Source organism: Oncorhynchus kisutch, linkage group LG24, assembly GCF_002021735.2.
Source record: "Oncorhynchus kisutch isolate 150728-3 linkage group LG24, Okis_V2, whole genome shotgun sequence".
NCBI classification, from domain to species: domain Eukaryota; kingdom Metazoa; phylum Chordata; class Actinopteri; order Salmoniformes; family Salmonidae; genus Oncorhynchus; species Oncorhynchus kisutch.
In genome coordinates this window covers 4,016,477-4,035,638 of record NC_034197.2, presented here as the reverse complement: position 1 = coordinate 4,035,638, position 19,162 = coordinate 4,016,477, and the positions used below count along the sequence as shown (strand labels likewise).

The 19,162-nt window shown below is 44.4% G+C and overlaps 1 protein-coding gene across 7 annotated transcripts in view; it reads left to right on the top strand.

Moving 5' to 3' along the window:
• Positions 1-19,037, top strand: part of plch2a (phospholipase C, eta 2a) — a 194,846-nt gene extending 175,809 nt beyond the window's left edge. For 5 of the 7 annotated variants that reach the window (XM_031803783.1, XM_031803784.1, XM_031803786.1 and 2 more), the window contains 3 exons: positions 1,029-1,108; positions 4,874-5,258; positions 16,034-17,736. In XM_031803783.1, coding sequence (XP_031659643.1) covers positions 1,029-1,108; positions 4,874-5,258; positions 16,034-17,736 — 2,168 coding nt within the window. Of the gene's footprint in view, positions 1-1,028; positions 1,109-4,873; positions 5,259-10,641; positions 10,671-16,033 lie in introns of all 7 variants that reach the window. The other 2 variants (XM_031803787.1, XM_031803782.1) reach the window with 2 other exon arrangements.
• The last annotated feature ends 125 nt before the right edge of the window (positions 19,038-19,162 follow it).

Below are 19,162 nucleotides of genomic sequence, written 5' to 3'. Positions count from 1 at the left end.
ACCACTCCAGCCGACGCTTGGCATCACGCATGGTGATCTTAGCTTGTGTGAGGCTGATCGGCCATGGAAACCCATTTCATGAAGCTCCCGACGAACAGTTCTTGTGCTGATGTTGCTTCCAGAGGCAGTTTGGAACGCGATAGTGAGTGCTGCAACCGAGGACAGACGATTTGGTCCCGTTCTGTGAGCTTGTGTGTCCACATACTTTTGTATATGTGCCTGTACTTGATAGGCCTATCGGGCTTATATGTTTATGGTGGTCACAATGTTTCTTTTTAATCCCTTTTTCTCCCCAATTTTGTGGTATCCAGTTACAGTCTGTCTCATCGCTGCAACTCCCGTACGGACTCGGGAGTGGCGAAGGTCGAGAGCCCTGCGTCCTCCGAAATACGACCCAGCCAAGCTGCACTGCTTCTTGACACAATGCCCACTTAACCCGGACGCCAGCCGCACCAATGTGTCGGAGGAAACACCGTACGCCTGGCGACCGTGTCGGCGTGCACTGTGCCCAGCCCGCCACAGGAGTCACTAGTGCGCGATGGGACAAGGACATCCCTACCGGCCGATTGTGCGCCGCCCCATGGGCCTCCCGGTCACGGCCGCCCTCGATAGAGCCTGGACTCGAACCCAGAATCTCTAGTGGCACAGCTAGCACTCCGATGCAGTGCCTTAGACCACTGCGCCACTCGGGAGGCCCCGGCCTTAATATGAATGAATGTTTTGACACTTTTGTTTATTTGTCATAAACAGTCATAAAATAACACAATATATGTCACAACAGGAATAGATATGGGTCCTGACAGTGTTATGACCATATTATGGCAGGTTATGACCATATTATGATATGTTTATGGCCGCGTCATACCGTGTAATGACACTGGGTGTCAAGTAAACTGTTACTGTATTTAAATACTCAGTGTGACATGGGACAGCAGCGTGTGTGTGTGTATGTTCTAACTGAGAGACGGAACATTGCGCTGTTTCCTTGTCGCCGGGCTCATTGTCATAACGTCTTTGTTTTATTTTAGGTTTTCGCCACGTGTATTTGGAAGGTATGGAGGAGGCTTCCATCTTTGTTCATGTGTCTGTACATGACATCACTGGTAAGGTAGGTACTAAGGGAGGTACTAGGCCTTTTGTTTTCGAAATGAGGGTTTGTCCTTAGTATTGGAAAACATTTAACTGTCCTTCTCTTAATAATTTAACTTTGGGCTTTTAAGTATGATTCCTGTCAAAACACTATTTAGCTCCAAAATACTTCTTAACACAATATTCTAGATAGAATTGAATTTACTTTCCCCTCCTAGTCATCAATTGATGGTGATTATTGAAAGGAAAATATATGTTGGAATTCAAAATCTCCATTATTATACAGATGAACGATTGAGTGCCAAAGCTGGAAATAAATATAATAATAAAAAAATGTATTCAATTAGGAACTCTCGCTAATTGCCCCGGTTGCATCTCGATCAATAAGAATTCATCTGAGAGATGGCTAATTAAGGAATTAAGGCATTAAAGTGTCATTAGCAGCAGCCAACCGAGGCCCAGACAGCCTACCAGTGTGATCTGTGCGTTGCAGTTGAGTGGCAGCTGCTGCAGATGCCACCCTTCTGACAATTGGGATGTTGAAATGGGGACACGTATAGTAGAATTGTCTCAGTGGTGTTTATTTCATTGTTTTAAAGACAGATTATACTCTTCCTGTATCCATGCAGACATATGCAATTGTGTTTCTTATATTATATATTTTTTCATTACTCAGTCAAGACACTCTGAGTTGATTTTTGATCAATTGAACGGCTTGGAACGGCCTTGTACTAAAACCAGAACATTATCAGAAGCCGTTAAAAAGGATGGGATTCATTAAATAGGTATTGGAAATTGTAAGCATATGGTACTTCAGTTTGCAGTTACCCAGAGTTAGTTATCAGGAGTCAGTCAACACATGTTGGATCAAATGAAACAATTTACTATCAACAGGAGAAGAGTATTTTCCATAGTTTGGCTATCTCCTACTGTCATTCTTTGTTTATTTCTATACTGCATTTTGTCTTCCGTCATACTTGAAATTACCACACTGTTGTTCATCTCTTCCTGTTTCTAGATCTTCCCTGTCAACTGTGACTGTATGTGCATCTGCTGTACTCTTCCCCCCCCCCTCCCTCTCGCTCCCTCCCTTTGTCTCCTCCTCTCTGAACTCTCTCTCCTCTGTCTCTTTGTGATTTCAGTGGACCCCTCTTTGTCCAAACGCCGCTTTTAGAGGCAGGAAATTGTTAGGAGCCCTGAAGGCGCCACTCAGAACCCAGGTGTAGTGGGATCCAATCAGCACACTGCATGCACCACATGCCCCTCCCCTGCCACCCCAGTGATTCTGCCCCCGCAAGCCAATTGCGTCCACCCGTAGAGGCCAACTCATGCTGACCATGAGTTGTGAACATGCCAGCATCCTCCATCAACCCAAAGTAGATCCAATGTCACTAACCTGCGCTGGGGGGAGGGAGGGAGAGACAGAGACAGAAATGGGGGAGCGAGCCACAAAAACAGGGGACTAGTGGCCTGCTAAGTGGAGAGTGACAATGTATTTTTCTGGACATTATTTTCCCCTTACTCAGGACATTCTCAGTTTGATGCACTGCAGGGGTATACAGTTCCTGCTTTTTGAGGACACTGTCCCCTGTGTCGGCTTGTTTTAGTCCTGACCTTGTCATCACATTACCTAGAGGTGGGAAAAGAGTTCCCATGTATGGCGAAAGGAAAGGGTACCCAATCACCAGTGTGTAAAGCAGAGCACTTTCCCCATGCGTTTGAATGCACTGCTAACAGGTGCAATCTATTTCCACTAGAATTGCTACCTTAATGCTAGTCTAGAGATTCTGGATGTTGCTAAACAAATGTAAAAACGGTTGGAGGAAAGTGGAAAGGAAACATTCCCTAGATAAGAACCCTTGAGAGGAACCTGTCTCTGATTTCAAATGTGTTCTGGATAATGTCTGCCATCGGTGTGTGTTCAGTCTGCCATCACCTTTCTGTCCATAACATGTAGACAAACTCTATCAGGCCCTTGGTGTTCATGGTATTGTGATTTTTACTTTAGTCGATCTGCATCATGTGTACTGTAATGCCTGGGCACTCAGTCAGTCTGGATGTAATTCCACTTGGATCTACTTGATGGTTTATGAAACGACATTGGGTTGTTGCACATCATGTGCTGAAAGGCGAGTATTTTTCAACGAACACACATCCACACACAGTGCAAGGAGTGTAACAGCAGATGAGTGGCCGTCAAATTGTGTCATCACCATCATGTCCCCCTGTCAGGGTGTTCATGGATCAATCACACTGTCTCCCATTGTCACTTTCATCATAACCTCTCACCCCCACACTGTACATGTGGACACAGCATGTGTCCGTCCGCACACTACTGTGTGTGTTTGTGAAGTGAGCATAAAGTCACATTACAGTGGTTACCATAGTTTATGTAGTTGTTGACGATGCGGGGTCAAAATGATAGGTCTTTGTATAATAAATTAATGGACTTTGGAGATGAAAGCTGATTCCTTGCTGTCACCTGTTGTCTGGGTTGAGCATTAGGCCTATCTGCTTTCTCTAGCTTACTAATATCGTTTGTGATGCTCAACATATGTTTTGTTTTGTTCAGGGAGCTTACCAGAATTATAACCCTCGTGAAAATACAGTATATACAGGGAATGTTGTTGTTTTTGTTTTGGCTCTGTACTCCAGCACTTTGGATTTGAAATTATCCAATGGTATAATATTTATGCATTTAACTTTCTCACAATTCATTCATTCATGATTATCCGTAATCATGGTAGCATTCACATTTAATGTAGAAGTCTTTAGAAACATTCTTATTTACAATTAAAGTGACTCCAAAATGACAAAATACATTATTTACCACTCATTTGTATTGGGTACAAAGTAATCTGAAACACAACCAAAACAAACTGCAAATGCATCAATAAAGAGTCACCAGCTTGATGTAGTCATTGTGTGCTAAGAATATGGGGGGACTACGTACAAAATGTGCTGAAATAACTCAACGGTTCACCCGATATGGATGAAAATACCCTCAAAATAAAGCTAGTCTGCACTTTAACCCCATAGTCATTGTATAATTTCAAAGTGCTGGAGTACAAAGCCAAAACAACAAAACCTGTGTCACTGTCCAAGTCCAGTATGCACGGTATGCATGTTTAACAATATACATGCAAAATATACGCATGGATAAACTGACTCTTGTGGTTTTGGCAGCAGACATGTATAGTAGCAGACATTTGCTTTTCAATATGAATACAGATGCCTGTAACACAAGGTGTTGGCATGGGTTTCAATTGAAAAAAAAACATCATTATGATGTGGTAGTGTGACATTCTATCAAATAAATAATGATAGATGATGTGTGGTCATCAATACATTCGGACAAGGCAAACCAACGCTGTCCGACAGTATATGGTTATCATAGTGGAACTTGTTCTACAGACGGGAACTAATTGTCGCGTGGTCACGAATCCAGTGGCTGCATCTGAAATGGCTTCCTATTCCCTATAATGTGATTTAGTTTTGGCCAGAGCCCATGAGGCTCCAACAAGATTGTGCACTATATAGGGAATAGGGTACCATTTCAGGACATAGCCAGTGTTACTGTCAATATTGTATGTTGGAGCATGTCTAACTATTCATCTACCCTCATTCGATATCTAGTAACGCAAATGCAATGACACCAAAGTAATGACTTGCATTAGACTAGGTCTAAAGATCCAGAAGTTCAGTACTGTATGTTCTGGTGAATGCTAACTGTGAACCTGTTCATGATGTTTGTTTTTTCTTTTGTCTCGTCTCTTGTTCTCAGGGCAAGGTGGCCAGCGGCATAAAAGGGCTGTTTCACAGAAACCCAAAGCAGGCTTCTCTCGACAGCCATGTTGCTGCACAGCTCAGCCGTAAGCACCCATTCGGAGCCCACCTGCTGCGCCGCACGGCCAGCGAGCCCACCAAGGGCGAGCCCAAGGTCAAGAAGGGTTTCCCCGAGATCGCCATCGACACCAAAGACTACAGCTCGGAAGGGGCCAGCGAGGACCGGGAGTCAGAGGACAGGGATCTCAGCGCCTCACCCCAGCCCCCGCAGCTCCACCAGCGCAACGGAGACACCACGGACGCAGCTGCTCCCGCCACGCCACGCCAAGGCACCAACGGGCACCACAGCACCAACGGGGCTTTCAACCCCGATGAGGGCAAAGGTAAGGGCTCGCCTCGCTTCCTCCGATACCCCATGAGTGAGCCCCTCAAGCGGGTCAATCGGCTGCGCTGCCACGACCCCCTGAATGAGAAACAGGGAGTGTTTGCCCGCATGGCCCTCAACAGCAGTGGCAGGATGGGGGTGTCCTCCAACTGCATCAACTGTGTAATTAGCTCAAAAGAAAGCCCTGAGATGGAGAGGAAGTTTAAGGATGAGGAGAAATGGGGAGAGAGGCCTGAGAAAGCCGCCTGTTGCCCCACTCTCTCCAGACAAATTCAACCTGAGCCAATGCCCAAACCACAGATCCTGGCCACAGCCCACCCTGTTGAGCCCCAAGCCCAGACCAAGCCCAAAGTTGAGGCACTGCCCCTACTTCAGCCCCAGGCTTTCTTCCGGCCTATCCCCTTCCCCAGGTTCCGGGCCAAAGCCAGACAAACTCTGGGCACCCAACACACTGAGCCTCGTCCTGACCCCTCTGAGAGGAACGCCCGCTCCTGCAGCGTGCCCCGCAGGTGCTTCCTCACCCTTGCCCCCACCCCGGTGCCCATGCTCACCCCTGACTGCCGGAACAGCCTGCGCTGGCAGTGCGTCCCGCCACCCAACTACGGCAGCGCTTGTGGCCCGACTAAGGCCCCTCGCGCTACCATCACCAGCGCCGACTGCGACAGCTTGTCGCTCAGCGACCGTTGCAGCAGCTGCGAGAGCCTGTGCAGCCTTGAGCTGGCCCCTATGCTGCCCCCAAGAGAGGTCCTTGACAGCCGCAGGCGCGCCGTGGGCACCTTGCAGCGTGAGATGAACCTCCTCTTCGCTCAGAAGATGGACGAGCTGCGCAGTAAATCGCCCATGTTCTTCGCCGGTAAGGTGGAGCAGCCATTGCAGTGCCCACTGTAGTACCCATAGAGGTCCCATAGAGGCACCTATAGCAGTCCCTTACAGCTGCCATAGTGGCCATAGTGAGCCCATTGTGCAGTGATGACCATTGTGCAGTGATGATCCCCTAGTTGTGAGCCCTGTGCAGTGAGCAGTCCCCCCCAGAGGACCCATCCTTTAGAGAGCCAATATCATGGGGCTTGTAGTTCCCTGGGTGTTCTATAGTCTAGAACCCAGGTCCCTTCGCCAATCAAAATCTCCCTTTTGTCTAGACCTCCAGTTCTTTCACCAATCAAAACGTTCCCTTTAGATGTTCTCTCACTAATCAAAATCTCCCTTTAGTCTAGACCTCCGGTCCCCTGACCAATCAAAATCTCCTTTAGTTCATTAGCACCAAAATCCCCACTAAATATCCATTGTGACTAAATTGATAGTCGAAGGCAGTGCATAATTGTACTAATGTGTAGAAAACTAGTAAAGTGTTATTTTAATGATTTCTTTGTCTGACAAAAACATGCTGTGTGTCCAACAGATGAAAGAGCAGCTGGTAAGTGAAGGACATGTAACTAGGGTTGTAAAGGGAGGGTATATTGCTGGAGACTTTCGAAGTTTAAGAGTAATCTACCAGAAATCTGGTCACTTTGAAGGATTTGATGTATTATATCACAAGACATCTAGTGGCCCTTTTAAGGTACTTCACAGGTGTCTGTAATTATCTCAGAATATATACTGAAAGAAAATATAAACGCAACATGTAAAGTGTTGGTCCCATGTTTCATGAGCTGAAATAAAAGATCCCAGAAATGTTATATACGCACAAAAAGCTTATTTTTCTCAAATGTTGTGCAAAAATGTGTTTACATCCCTGTTAGTGAGCATTTATCCTTTGCCAAGATAATCCATCCACCTGACAGGTGTGGCATATCAAGAAGCTAATTAAACAGCATGAAGACATTAGGCTGTAAAATGTCTAGTTTTGTCATACAACACAGCTTTCTCAAGTTGAGGGAGTGTGCAATTAGCATGCTGACTGCAGGAATGTCCACCAGACCACGTGTAACCCTGCCAGCCCAGCACCTTCACATCCGGCTTTTTCACCTGCGGGATTGTCTGAGACCAGCCACTGGACAGCTGATGAAACTGTGGGTTGGCATAACTGAATAATTTCTGCACAAACTGTCAGAAACCGTCTCAGGGATGTTCATCTGCGTGCTCGTCATCTTGACCTGACTGTCCTGGGCAGATTGCAGACAGTGTGTATGGCGTCGTGTGGGTGATCGGTTTGCTGATGTCAACATTGCGAACAGAGTGCCCTATGGTGGCGGTGGGGTTATTGTATGGACAAGCATAAGCTACGGACAATGAACACAATTGCATTTTATATATTGCAATTTGAATGCACAGAGAGACCCTGACGAGATCCGGATGCCCATTTGTTGTGCCATTCATCCGCCACCATCACCATGTCCCAGTTCTTCCATGGCCTCCATACTCACCAGACATGTCACCCGTTGAGCATGTTTGGGATGCTCTGGTTCAACCTGTACAACAGTGTGTTCCCGCCAATATCCAGCACCTTCACACAGCCATTGAAGAAGACTGGGACAACATTTCACAGACCACAATCAACAGCCTGATCAACTGTATGCAAAGGATATATGTTGCGTTGCATGAGGCAAATGGATACTGACCGGGTTTTCTGATCCACGCCCCTACCTTTTTTAAGTTAACTGTGACCAACAGATGTATTCCCAGTCATGTGAAAACCATAAATTAGGTCCTAATGAATTTATTTAATTTGACTGATTTCCTTATATGGACTGTAACTCCGTAAAATCTTTGAAATTGTTGCATTTATATTTTTGTTTAGTGTATTAAATAATTTAATAATAATTTAAAATATGACAAAGCTGTAAAACATTGTCCTAAATATCAACCATCAACACATTTTTATTTATTATGTAAATATGTATTTGTTGTCAATGTTTTGGCGTCAAACTGGTGGCAGTTGTGAAAAAAGTAAATCGTTGGAAGAGTTCATTGAAAATAATGCCATTGTTGATTGGATGGCTTTTCATTAATTAGACTATTTTCTCTTAAACTATGGCCTATCTACTAGAAACTCACAGACAATATGTCTAAAAATATATGCAAATATATAATATTTAAAAAAATAATAATACTAGATCTGAATATTTTTTTTGTTTGCTATTTAAGTATAAATGACCAAAGTCCCGAATAACTAACAAAAAATATATGGCAAATGATCAACTATAGGAAATGACCGGTAGCTTCGCAACACTACCTGTAACTGGTGTGAAATAGAAATGCAAAAAACAGAGCTCAATTCACCATCATTCTATGGAATGTAGACCACCTAGTTGGACTGCAGAAAGACCACATGTCACTCTTGAACTCAAACCTCCTTGGTAACACTGAACAGAAAACTTCCCCCAGCAATGAAAGAGCCAAACCATTATATGATTTGGCCTTGAGGAGCCCTTCACCCCTTGACCCCCGGTTCACAACATGATAAACACCAGCTGTCCTCTCTCCCCTGCTTAGCATCTCCCACTCACTGCATTACATCAGAGGAAATCACGAGTTGTTCCTTTTGGGGGAAAAGAGAGGCGGGGTAGGGTTTATGTTTATCCCTTTGGGTCTCAGATTTATGTTGCAATGAAGGATGTTGGCCATACATTTAACTCAACATCCTATTACTCCTCAGAGAATATATCATGTTTTTCTCCTCAACCGTTAAACCCTGCTTGAGCAATATATATTTATATTTTATCAGGATCCCCATTAACTGTTGTGAAATCAGCAGCCACTCTTCCTGGGGTCCACCAATGGCTCTGTTGTGTTATGGTGTGCTCTATGTACACAGTATAATATATATGTGGACTATCTAGTGTAGACATGGTTTTAAATAGTTAAGAAACGTGATATTGTGAAATTGATAGTTTGTCTTTAGAAATTAGTAGTATTCAACTTATCTGTGCATTTGGTAGAACTGTACTGTGTATTCAGACCCCTTGACTTTTTCCACATTTTGTTACGTTACAGCCTTATTCTAAAATGGATTAAATAAGTGTTTCCTCATCAATCTACACACCATACCATATGACAATGCAAAAACAGTTTTTTTAGATTTTTTTGCAAATTTTATATGAATAAATAACAGGTACCTTATTTACATAAATATTCAAACCCTTTGCTATGAGATTTGAAATTGAGCTCAGGTGCATCCTGTTTCCATTGATCATCCTTGAGATGTTTCTACAACTTGATTGGAGTCTAACTGTGGTAAATCCAATTGATTGGACATGATTTGGAAAGGCACATACTTGTCTATATAAGGTCCCACAGTTGACAGTGCATGTCAGAACAAAAACCAAGCCATGAGGTCGAAGGAATTGTCCCTAGAGCTCCAAGACAGGATTGTGTCGATGCACAGATCGGGGGAAGGGCACCAAAAAATCTCTGCAGCATTGAAGGTCCCCAAAAACACAGTAGCCTCCATCATTCTAAATGGAAGAAGTTTGGAACAAACAAATACTGGCCGCCCAACCAAACTTAGTAATCGGGGGAGAAGGGCCTTGGTCAGAGAGGTGACCAAGAGCCCGATGGTCACTCTGACAGAGCTCCAGAGTTCCTCTGTGGAGATGGGAGAACCTTCCAGAAGGAAAGCCATCTCTCCAGCACTTAACCTGGCACCATCCAGTGAAGCATGGTGGTGGTAGGATCATGCTGTGGGGTTGTTTTTCAGCGGCAGGGACGGAGAGACTAGTCAGGATCGAGGGAAAGATGAAAGGAGCAAAGTACAGATTGATCCTTGATGAAAACCTCCTCCAGAGCGCTCAGGACCTTAGACTGGGGCTAAGGTTCACCTTCCAACAGGACAACGATCCTAAGCACACAGCCAAGACAACGCAGGAGTGGCTTCGGGACACTTCCCTTAAGATCCCTGAGTGGCCCAGCTAGAGCCCGGACTTGAACTCGATCTGACATTTCTGGAGAGACCTGAAAATAGCTGTGCAGCGACACTCCCATCCAACCTCACAGAGCTTGAGAAGATCTGCAAAGAAGATTCGGAGAAACTCCCCAAATCCGGCTGTGCCAAGCTTGTAGCGTCATACCCAAGAAGACTCGAGGCTGTAATCACTGCCAAAGGTGCTTCAACAAAGTACTGAGTAAAGGATCTGAATATTTTTGTAAATGCAATATTTCAGCTATAAAAAATTTTGGCTAAAAAAATCTAAAAACCTGTTTTTGCTTGGTCATTATGGGATATTGTGTGTAGATTGATGAGGGAAAAAAACAATTTAATTAATTTTAGAATAATGCTGTCCACAAAATGTGGAAAAAGTCAAGGGGTCTGAATACTTTCCGAATGCACTGTATGCTCTCTTGCTTAAGCGCTCTCCTCTGTACTGTCCTCCCTCTTATTTCCTCTTTTCCTCCAGTTGTGCTAAATCTATGTTTTCCTTCTTGCACGCTCTCTCTGTTCCTAGTGCAGAATTGAGGGGATGACCAAAGCCAGGTAAAGAGAACCCTTGAATGTCTGCACGCTCGCTCACCCACTATTTTCTTCTCACTCACTGTGCCTTGCCTGTCTTCATAATCCCCATTCACTCCCTTCACTCACTCACTCACTCACTGACTTACTCACTCACTCACACTGCCCCGTTAACATCGTGACGTGTTTAAGGTCAGGGCCGTATTCACTAAGCACCAAACAGACTGCTGGGTGGGGGGGTTATGCACTAATGAATATGACTCAGGGCAGGGTAGTTAGTCACAGATAGCTTTAAATGGCTAGTTCGCTATTTTACAATTTGATGTTAGATGGTTCCATACTGTGAAAGTAGTCTATGGGCTAGGAGAAATCCATGGTTGAGTTTTCAGCCATTACAAACTTCAGCTAACTTTAGCCACCACTAGCTAAAAATCAATGAAAGTGATGGGGGCATGTTAGCATGTTGTTTGTTATTGGTCAAATCACCTTTAAGTAACATTACACCAAATATGGAGTTTATTTAAAAAAAAACATGTGCTCACATGCCCTTTAATTTCCATTGATTTGTAGCTAGCGGTGGCTAAAGTTAGATTAAGTTTGTAATGGCTGTACCATGGATTACAGTTTTTCCTGGCACATAGACTACTTTCAGGGTGAGGAACCATCTAACATCAAGCTGTAAAATAGTAAACTACTCCTTTAATGGAATTACATTTCATCAACAGGTTGAAATAGGTACATAGATTTCACGAGAACGACTTGGGAGTATTTAACTGTGTTTGGTGCTTATGGGATGTGGACACATGGAGTCTCACTGTATGAACGATCATCCTAATCACAACTACCCTGCTGGTGATTCCCATTCCATCGTTGCCATATTGTTCGTTTTTCAGGTCTAAACGATCCTGGTCATCAGTGTATGCACGCAATTCATCACATTGAATATTGACCATTTAGGCATCTATCCATCAATCTTATGCATATGTTGAATGGCAGTTATGTGAAGCATTATATTTAAGCAATAAGGCTTGAGGAGGTGTGGTATATTGGCCAATGATTAACTGGGTGGTTTGAACCCTGTCTGCTGATTTGGCTGTATGACCACCATTTTTTTTACTGTTGTAATTGCTTTGGTGACCAGTTTCTAATAGCAGTAAGGTACCTAGGGATTTGTGGTATATGGCCAATATAACACGGCTAACGGCTGTTCTTACCCTTAGTGTGGTATATTGGCAATATACCACAAACGTCCAAGGTGCCTTGTTGCTTTTAGAAACCGGTTACCAACATAAATATAAAGGTAAACAGGTAGATTGAGTCATACCCGTGGTACATTCTGTCGCTTTCAGCCAATCAGCATCCAGATGCCAAACCACCCAGTTTATAATCTTGTTTATAGGTAAGAAAAAAATACACTTGTATCCTATTCTTCCCAAACTTTCAGCACATTTATCTTCCAGCATATGTCAGGTAGACATATATACTACTCACACACTTGCATATTTGTATTGCATATTTTAAATATTTACCTGAATTCCTTACCACCCCACTAAATGTGTCACTACCAAAACATAGTAGTGATCATTTTGATGAACCTTTTACCAGCACAGTAGAGTACAGTAGACCAATACCACTAAATCAAGAGTCCATGGGCCCCTTCAATTGTAAGGAACTCAAGTAGAGTAAGCTTGAGTACAGTAGGGTACAGTACAGTAGGGTACAGTACAGTAGGGCACAGTAGAGTAGGGTACAGTACAGTAGGGTACAGTACAGTAGGGTACAGTACAGTAGGGTACAGTACAGTAGGGCACAGTAGAGTAGGGTACAGTAGAGTAGGGCCCATACAGTAGGGCACAGTACAGTAGGGTACAGTACAGTAGGGTACAGTACAGTAGGGCACAGTAGAGTAGGGTACAGTAGAGTAGGGCACAGTACAGTAGGGTACAGTACAGTAGGGTACAGTACAGTATGGCACAGTAGAGTAGGGTACAGTAGAGTAGGGTACAGTAGAGTAGGGCACAGTACAGTAGGGTACAGTACAGTAGGGCACAGTAGAGTAGGGCACAGTACAGTAGGGTACAGTAGAGTAGGGCACAGTACAGTAGGGTACAGTACAGTAGGGTACAGTACAGTAGAGTAGAGTAGGGTACAGTAGAGTAGGGTACAGTAGAGTAGGGCACAGTACAGTAGGGCACAGTACAGTAGGGTACAGTACAGTAGGGTACAGTACAGTAGGGTACAGTACAGTAGGGTACAGTACAGTAGAGCACAGTAGAGTAGGGTACAGTAGAGTAGGGTACAGTAGAGTAGGGTACAGTAGAGTAGGGTACAGTAGGGTACAGTAGAGTAGGGTACAGTACAGTAGGGTACAGTAGAGTAGGGTACAGTAGAGTAGGGTACAGTAGGGTACAGTAGAGTAGGGTACAGTAGGGTACAGTAGAGTAGGGTACAGTAGGGTACAGTACAGTAGGGTACAGTAGGGTACAGTACAGTAGGGTACAGTACAGTAGAGCACAGTACAGTAGGGTACAGTACAGTAGGGTACAGTACAGTAGGGTACAGTAGAGTAGGGTACAGTAGAGTAGGGTACAGTAGGGTACAGTACAGTAGAGCACAGTAGAGTAGGGTACAGTACAGTAGGGTACAGTACAGTAGAGCACAGTAGAGTAGGGTACAGTACAGTAGGGTACAGTAGAGTAGGGTACAGTAGAGTAGGGTACAGTAGAGTAGGGTACAGTACAGTAGGGTACAGTACAGTAGAGCACAGTAGAGTAGGGTACAGTACAGTAGGGCACAGTACAGTAGGGTACAGTAGAGCACATGGTCAATGTTTGTGCTCTTGGAGGGTGGGAGTCTCGCTGCTGGCGATGCATCTCAATACTCTACACTTTGTCCTTAAGTGTGCACTTATCTACTGCTCACATGATGGTGGGCTGTAACTCAGTTGATAGAGCATGGCGCATGCAACGTTAAAATGGAGATAGCCTCAATGGCACTGCATGTGCTTTCACAGATGCCACAATGGCACGGATACAACGATGAGACCTCTATATATCTCTATGGTGTCAATTGTTTCGGTTTGGACAATTTGAACTTATTTGTGACTTTAAAGAATCCCCATAGCTAACATATGGCTGGATAGCTTTCATTTTGACAGATGTACATCCCAGCAAATATAAATGTCAGCCATCTGTACTTTACATATTTCGTGAAAGATTAGATTGACCAACTTTTCTCAGTCATTTTCTCACCATGGGGCCATGCTGGTGAGGGGTGCATTCCTATCACTTGGTGATATTTGTAGGGGTGTGGCTTTAGGCACAGTCATTCTACAGTCTTTTAATGTGTGTATTTCGGTAGTGACATCAAAAGGTGGGATAGTGAAAACATTCTTGTCAGAGTGTTTAAAAATAAACTGCCAATTAGATCAATATCTTTCAATGTAATAACATAACTCAAGATGTTGTATTAAAATAATAGTGTTTAAAAATATTACAATCATTCATTGCTTTATTTTCAATCATGAAGTTTAGGAGTCAGGGTTTGGGACAGCCACCTCTTAATATAAATGTGTATAAACAATTACTCTATATTATATACATTTAACAATGTTTGTTATTGCCTTGGATTGAATTCTCATATCATGATGTATATACAGTACCAGTCAAAAGTTTGTACACCTACTTATTCAAGGGCTTTTCTTAATGTTTACTATTTTCGACATTGTAGAATAATAGTGAAGACATCAAAATGATGAAATAACACATATGGAATCATGTAGTAACCAAAAAAAGTGTTAAACAAATCAAAATATATTTTAGATTCTTCAAAGTAGCCACCCTTTGCCTTGATGACAGCTTTGCACACTCTTGGCATTCTCTCAACCAGCTTCACCTGGAATGCTTTTTCAACAGTCTTGAAGGAGTTCCCACCTATGCGGAGCACTTGTTGGCTGCTTTTCCTTTACTCTGCGATCCAACTCATCCCAAACCATCTCAATCGGGTTGAGGTTGGGTGATTGTGGAGGCCAGGTCATCTGATGCAGCACTCCATCACTCCATCACACAGCCTGGAGGTGTGCTGGGTCATTGTCCTGTTGAAAAACAAATGATAGTCCCACTAAGTGCAAACCAGATGAGATGGCGTATCGCTGCAGAATGCTGTGGTATCCATCCTGGTTAAGTATGCCTTGAATTGTAAATAAATCACTGACAGTGTCACCAGCAAAGCACCATCACACCTCCTCCTCCATGCTTCATGGTGGGAACCACACATGCGGAGAGCATCCGTTCACCTATTCTGTCTCACAAATACGTGGCGGTTGGAACCAAAAATATCAAATTTGGACTCATCAGACCAAAGGACAGATTTCCACCAGTCTAATGTCCATTTCTCGTGTTTCTTGGCCTAAGAAAGTCTCTTCTTCTTATTCGTATCCTTTGGTAGTGGTTTCTTTGCAGCAATTCGACCATGAAGGCCTGATTCACACAGTCTCTTCTGAACAGTTGATGTTGAGATGCGTCTGTTACTTGAACTCTGTGAAGCATTTATTTGGGCTATAATTTCTGAGCCTGGTAAGTCTGATGAACTTATCCTCTGCAGAAGAGGTAACTCTGGGTCTTCCTTTCCTATGGCGGTCCTCATGAGAGCCAGTTTCATCATAGCGCTTGATGGTTTTTGCGACTGCACTTGAAGAAACTTTCAAAGTTCTTGACATTTTCCAGATTGACTGATCTTCATGTCTTAAAGTAATGATGAACTGTTGTTTCTCTTTGCTTATTTGAGCTGTTCTTGCCATTATATGGACTTGGTCTTTTACCAAATAGGGCTATCTTCTGCATACCACCCTACCTTGTCACAACATAACTGATTGGCTCAAACGCATTAAGAAGTAAAGAAATTCACACCTGTTAATTGAAATGCATTTCAGGTTATTACCTCATGAAGCTGGTTGAGAGAATGCCAAGAGTGTGCAAAGCTGTCATCAAGGCAAAGAGTGGCTACTTTGAAGAATCTCCAATATAAAATATATTTTAATTTGTTTAACACTTGTTTGGTTACCACATGATTCCATATGTGTTATTTCATAGTGTTGATGTCTTAACTATTATTCTACAATGTAAAAAATAAAGAAAAACCCTGGAATGAGTAGGTGTGTCAAAAATTTTGACTGGTACTGTAACTGTCCTAAGTTTGGAGACTTAACTGTTTTTTTTTCTAAATAGTTTTTTTTTGGGTGGGACTGCACCACTTCTGTAGAATCACCCATATACTGAATGCATCATAAGGCTCACATAACAATACTGTAAGCATGCTACTGGTAGTAACCATTTTGACAAATATCGTCCTGTAGTTACTGATCTGATTCTTCTCTTCTCCCTCTCCAGACCATTCCACAGGGCAGAGACCAGCTCCCCCTCTTTCACTGTTCAGGCCAATCGCTGAAGAACTGGGTGACAGACATCTCACTCGCTCCGCTTCTACTCCAGCAGACCACTCATCAACACGTCACTCACCCCTCCCTCCAGCCACAGCAATAACCACCCCCACTCCATCCCCTGCTTCTAATAGTGAAGCGGACAGTCCCGTCAAGGGAAGGGGGGTCAGCAAAATACCCCCTGTCCTTCACAGGACCACCTCAGCCCCTGTCGTACCGGACCCCAAAGACCTGAACCCCTCACAGTCCTGCAGAGACCCCCGGGTCGACAACGGCACCTCGTCACCCATGGAGCACGCTCCAAGCCGAACGGAAGCACTGTATACTCCGACAGACCACACAAAGGACGATGCCGAGCGCAAGACTGAGACGAGGGCAGAGTCTCCCGCTCTTCTCGCCGATCACTCTGTCTCCAGCCCTCAGAAAGTCCAGGTCCTGAGAACGATGTTCGGCGGCAACCCGTCACGCACGCCCGTCAGAAGGACCAAAAGCGAGGGCTACGTGCGGTCGGCGGCGGCTGGGGGGCAGCAACAGGCGTCTGCCGTGCCGGAGGTGTGCACAGACGCCACCCTGAATGACCGGCTGTGGAGCAAGCTGGAACCCGAGCCGGGCAACCACCGAGACAGCGTGTCCTCGTCCTCCAGTATCTCGTCCAACGACACCGTCATTGATCTGTCCCTGCCCAACCTGGCCAGGAAGAGCCTCACCTGCCTGAACAGCGGGCCCTCCCCATCTGACAACACCTTCCAGGACCCACCCTCCTGGGTCACCAGGCCACGCTCGGCCATCACCTCTTTTGACACGCTGCGGGTCAGCAAGAGCAAGTCCAACCCCAACCTCCGGCAGGGCCACCCGGGGGAGCCAGAGGACGAGCTGCAGCCCAGACCCCTCGGAGCTCCCAGGGAGCCTCCAGTGGACTCACCCAGCAGAATTACCCAGAGGAGGCACACCTGGAGCCGCCTCTATATGGAAGGGCTGAAGCAGTCCTCCTCCCCAGCCAAGAAGCCCTCTGCAGCAGCAGTCCTTGCTGCTGCAGCTGCCAGCCCCCTGGATACCGCAGCCTCTATGTCCAAGAGTCTGGGGGACTTGACTTCAGACGACATCGCTTGCAACTTTGACAGCAAGTACCGCAGCATCAGCCGCAGCTTCATTGTCAGGCCCTCCAGGAACGATCCTCGACGAGGTCTCCAGAGGCCCCGGCCGCCAAGCGACCTGACAGAGCAGCTGAGGAGGCTGACGGATGTGGAGCCCCTGACGGCACGAGACTTCGCCACCCAGGCACAGCAGGAGTCCCCGGAGGAAGCTCAGGAGGAACCCCCACTTCGGAGAATGTCCTCCCGGAGTCAGAGCAGGGTGCGCTACATCGCCAACAGGGCCAAGGAGGCCCAGGAAAGGAAGAGGCTGCAAGGTCTCAACCAGCCCCACCTAGCTGCTGGCGTCGCTAGCATTAGCATTTTCGGAGGCGGTAGCCCTATTGAAGAGCGGGGTAACCCGGAGGGGGCGTGCTGCGTAGCCCAGAGCCCCTGCACTAGTTTGGACCTGTTAAGCCAGCTCAGCCCCCCGGGGCTGCCCCCCAACAGACAGTCCCAGACACAGTCCCAGACCTCCCCAAACTCTGACAACAATGAGGTCTTTTTCATGCTCAAGCTCTGAGAATCAGATTTGTTTTGGACCGGACCGTGAGAGACACTGAAGCAAAACTAATTTAGAATTCCATCCAGCTTTCTAGGAAGGGGAAATTGTCATTTATAAAGAAAGGGAATTCTGTATATCTTGACAGGATGCATTTTTAAATGTGTTTAATCAAGCACTGAATAATGATACTTCTTCCAGAAACTTCCAGATACAGTCACAAGCACAGTTTTACTCTGGTCAATGTTTCATTTTCACTGCTCAGTAACTCACCTATAAACTTTGAACAACTATACGCCAAGCTGGTCACAAGGATGTGCAAGTAATTTTTCCAACAAATTGACCACACATCCAAACAAATAATAGAAACAGCAGTGAGCTGTGTTATGAAAGCATCCTTTACCAATACAGTCATTTGTTTGCACCAAATTAGGAATAGTGAAATGTAATTGGAAAAACAAACCTCTACAATAGTTTTTATATGCTTGACTGTTTAGTGACTTCCATGTTTTGAGTATTCATTGTGATTTGAGCTGATCCCAAAGTAGCAATAGACAACCATTAGTGGAGTTTTAAAATGTTTTATTGAAACTTTATTTAACTAGGCATATCAGTTAAGAACAAATTCTTATTTACAATGATGGGCTACAAGAGTCTGATTAGAAAACCTTTTTTTTTTTTACTTGAAATTGAATGATATATACTGTACTTTTAAACCTTAAGATTGAATAATAAACTGTTAACTCATATATCACCAATAGCCCAGCCATGTGCAAGCAATATTTTAAAAACAGCTATTCGTGTATTATATTGCAGATAATGTAGATGAGGGATTTTCTTTGAAGGTTGTTGTTTAGCCAAAGGCCCATGCAGAATCTTTACTAAAAACAACTAAATAAGTCAAATGACAATAACAACACAATCCAAAACATGTCTTTCCAACCCAACTTGTTTTATTCTGTGCGTACAGTGAAGTGTGATTTGAGTGAGTATTTTTTTTACCATGTTACCCATTTTTTATGTGGCTGCATGTCTTTTAAGCACAGTATCATATGTCTCTTCTTTTATTATAAAAAAAAACGTTAAATGGGACCTGATATTTAGACTTTTCTTTCTGTGTTCAGGCTGTTGAATGATGTGATTGGTCACTCTCATTGTAGATACTCGACCAGATAGGAGGGACCCTGTTTCCACGCACGTTTGTACTGTTCCGTTTGTACTGCCATGCCAGTTACCTGCAACCTTTTAGGAACCATCATTTTTGAGGTAAAAACCAGATGTTATTATGAACTGAATAAATATCTCTACTGTATATTACACAAGCATATTTCCTTTTTTCTTTATTCAGTCGCATTGGGCTCTTGTTCAGACGTTGGACTCTTGTCTCAATGTTTGGACCAAAGATTTATCTTGGAACAAAATGGGCAGCCAGATGAAATTATCTTTC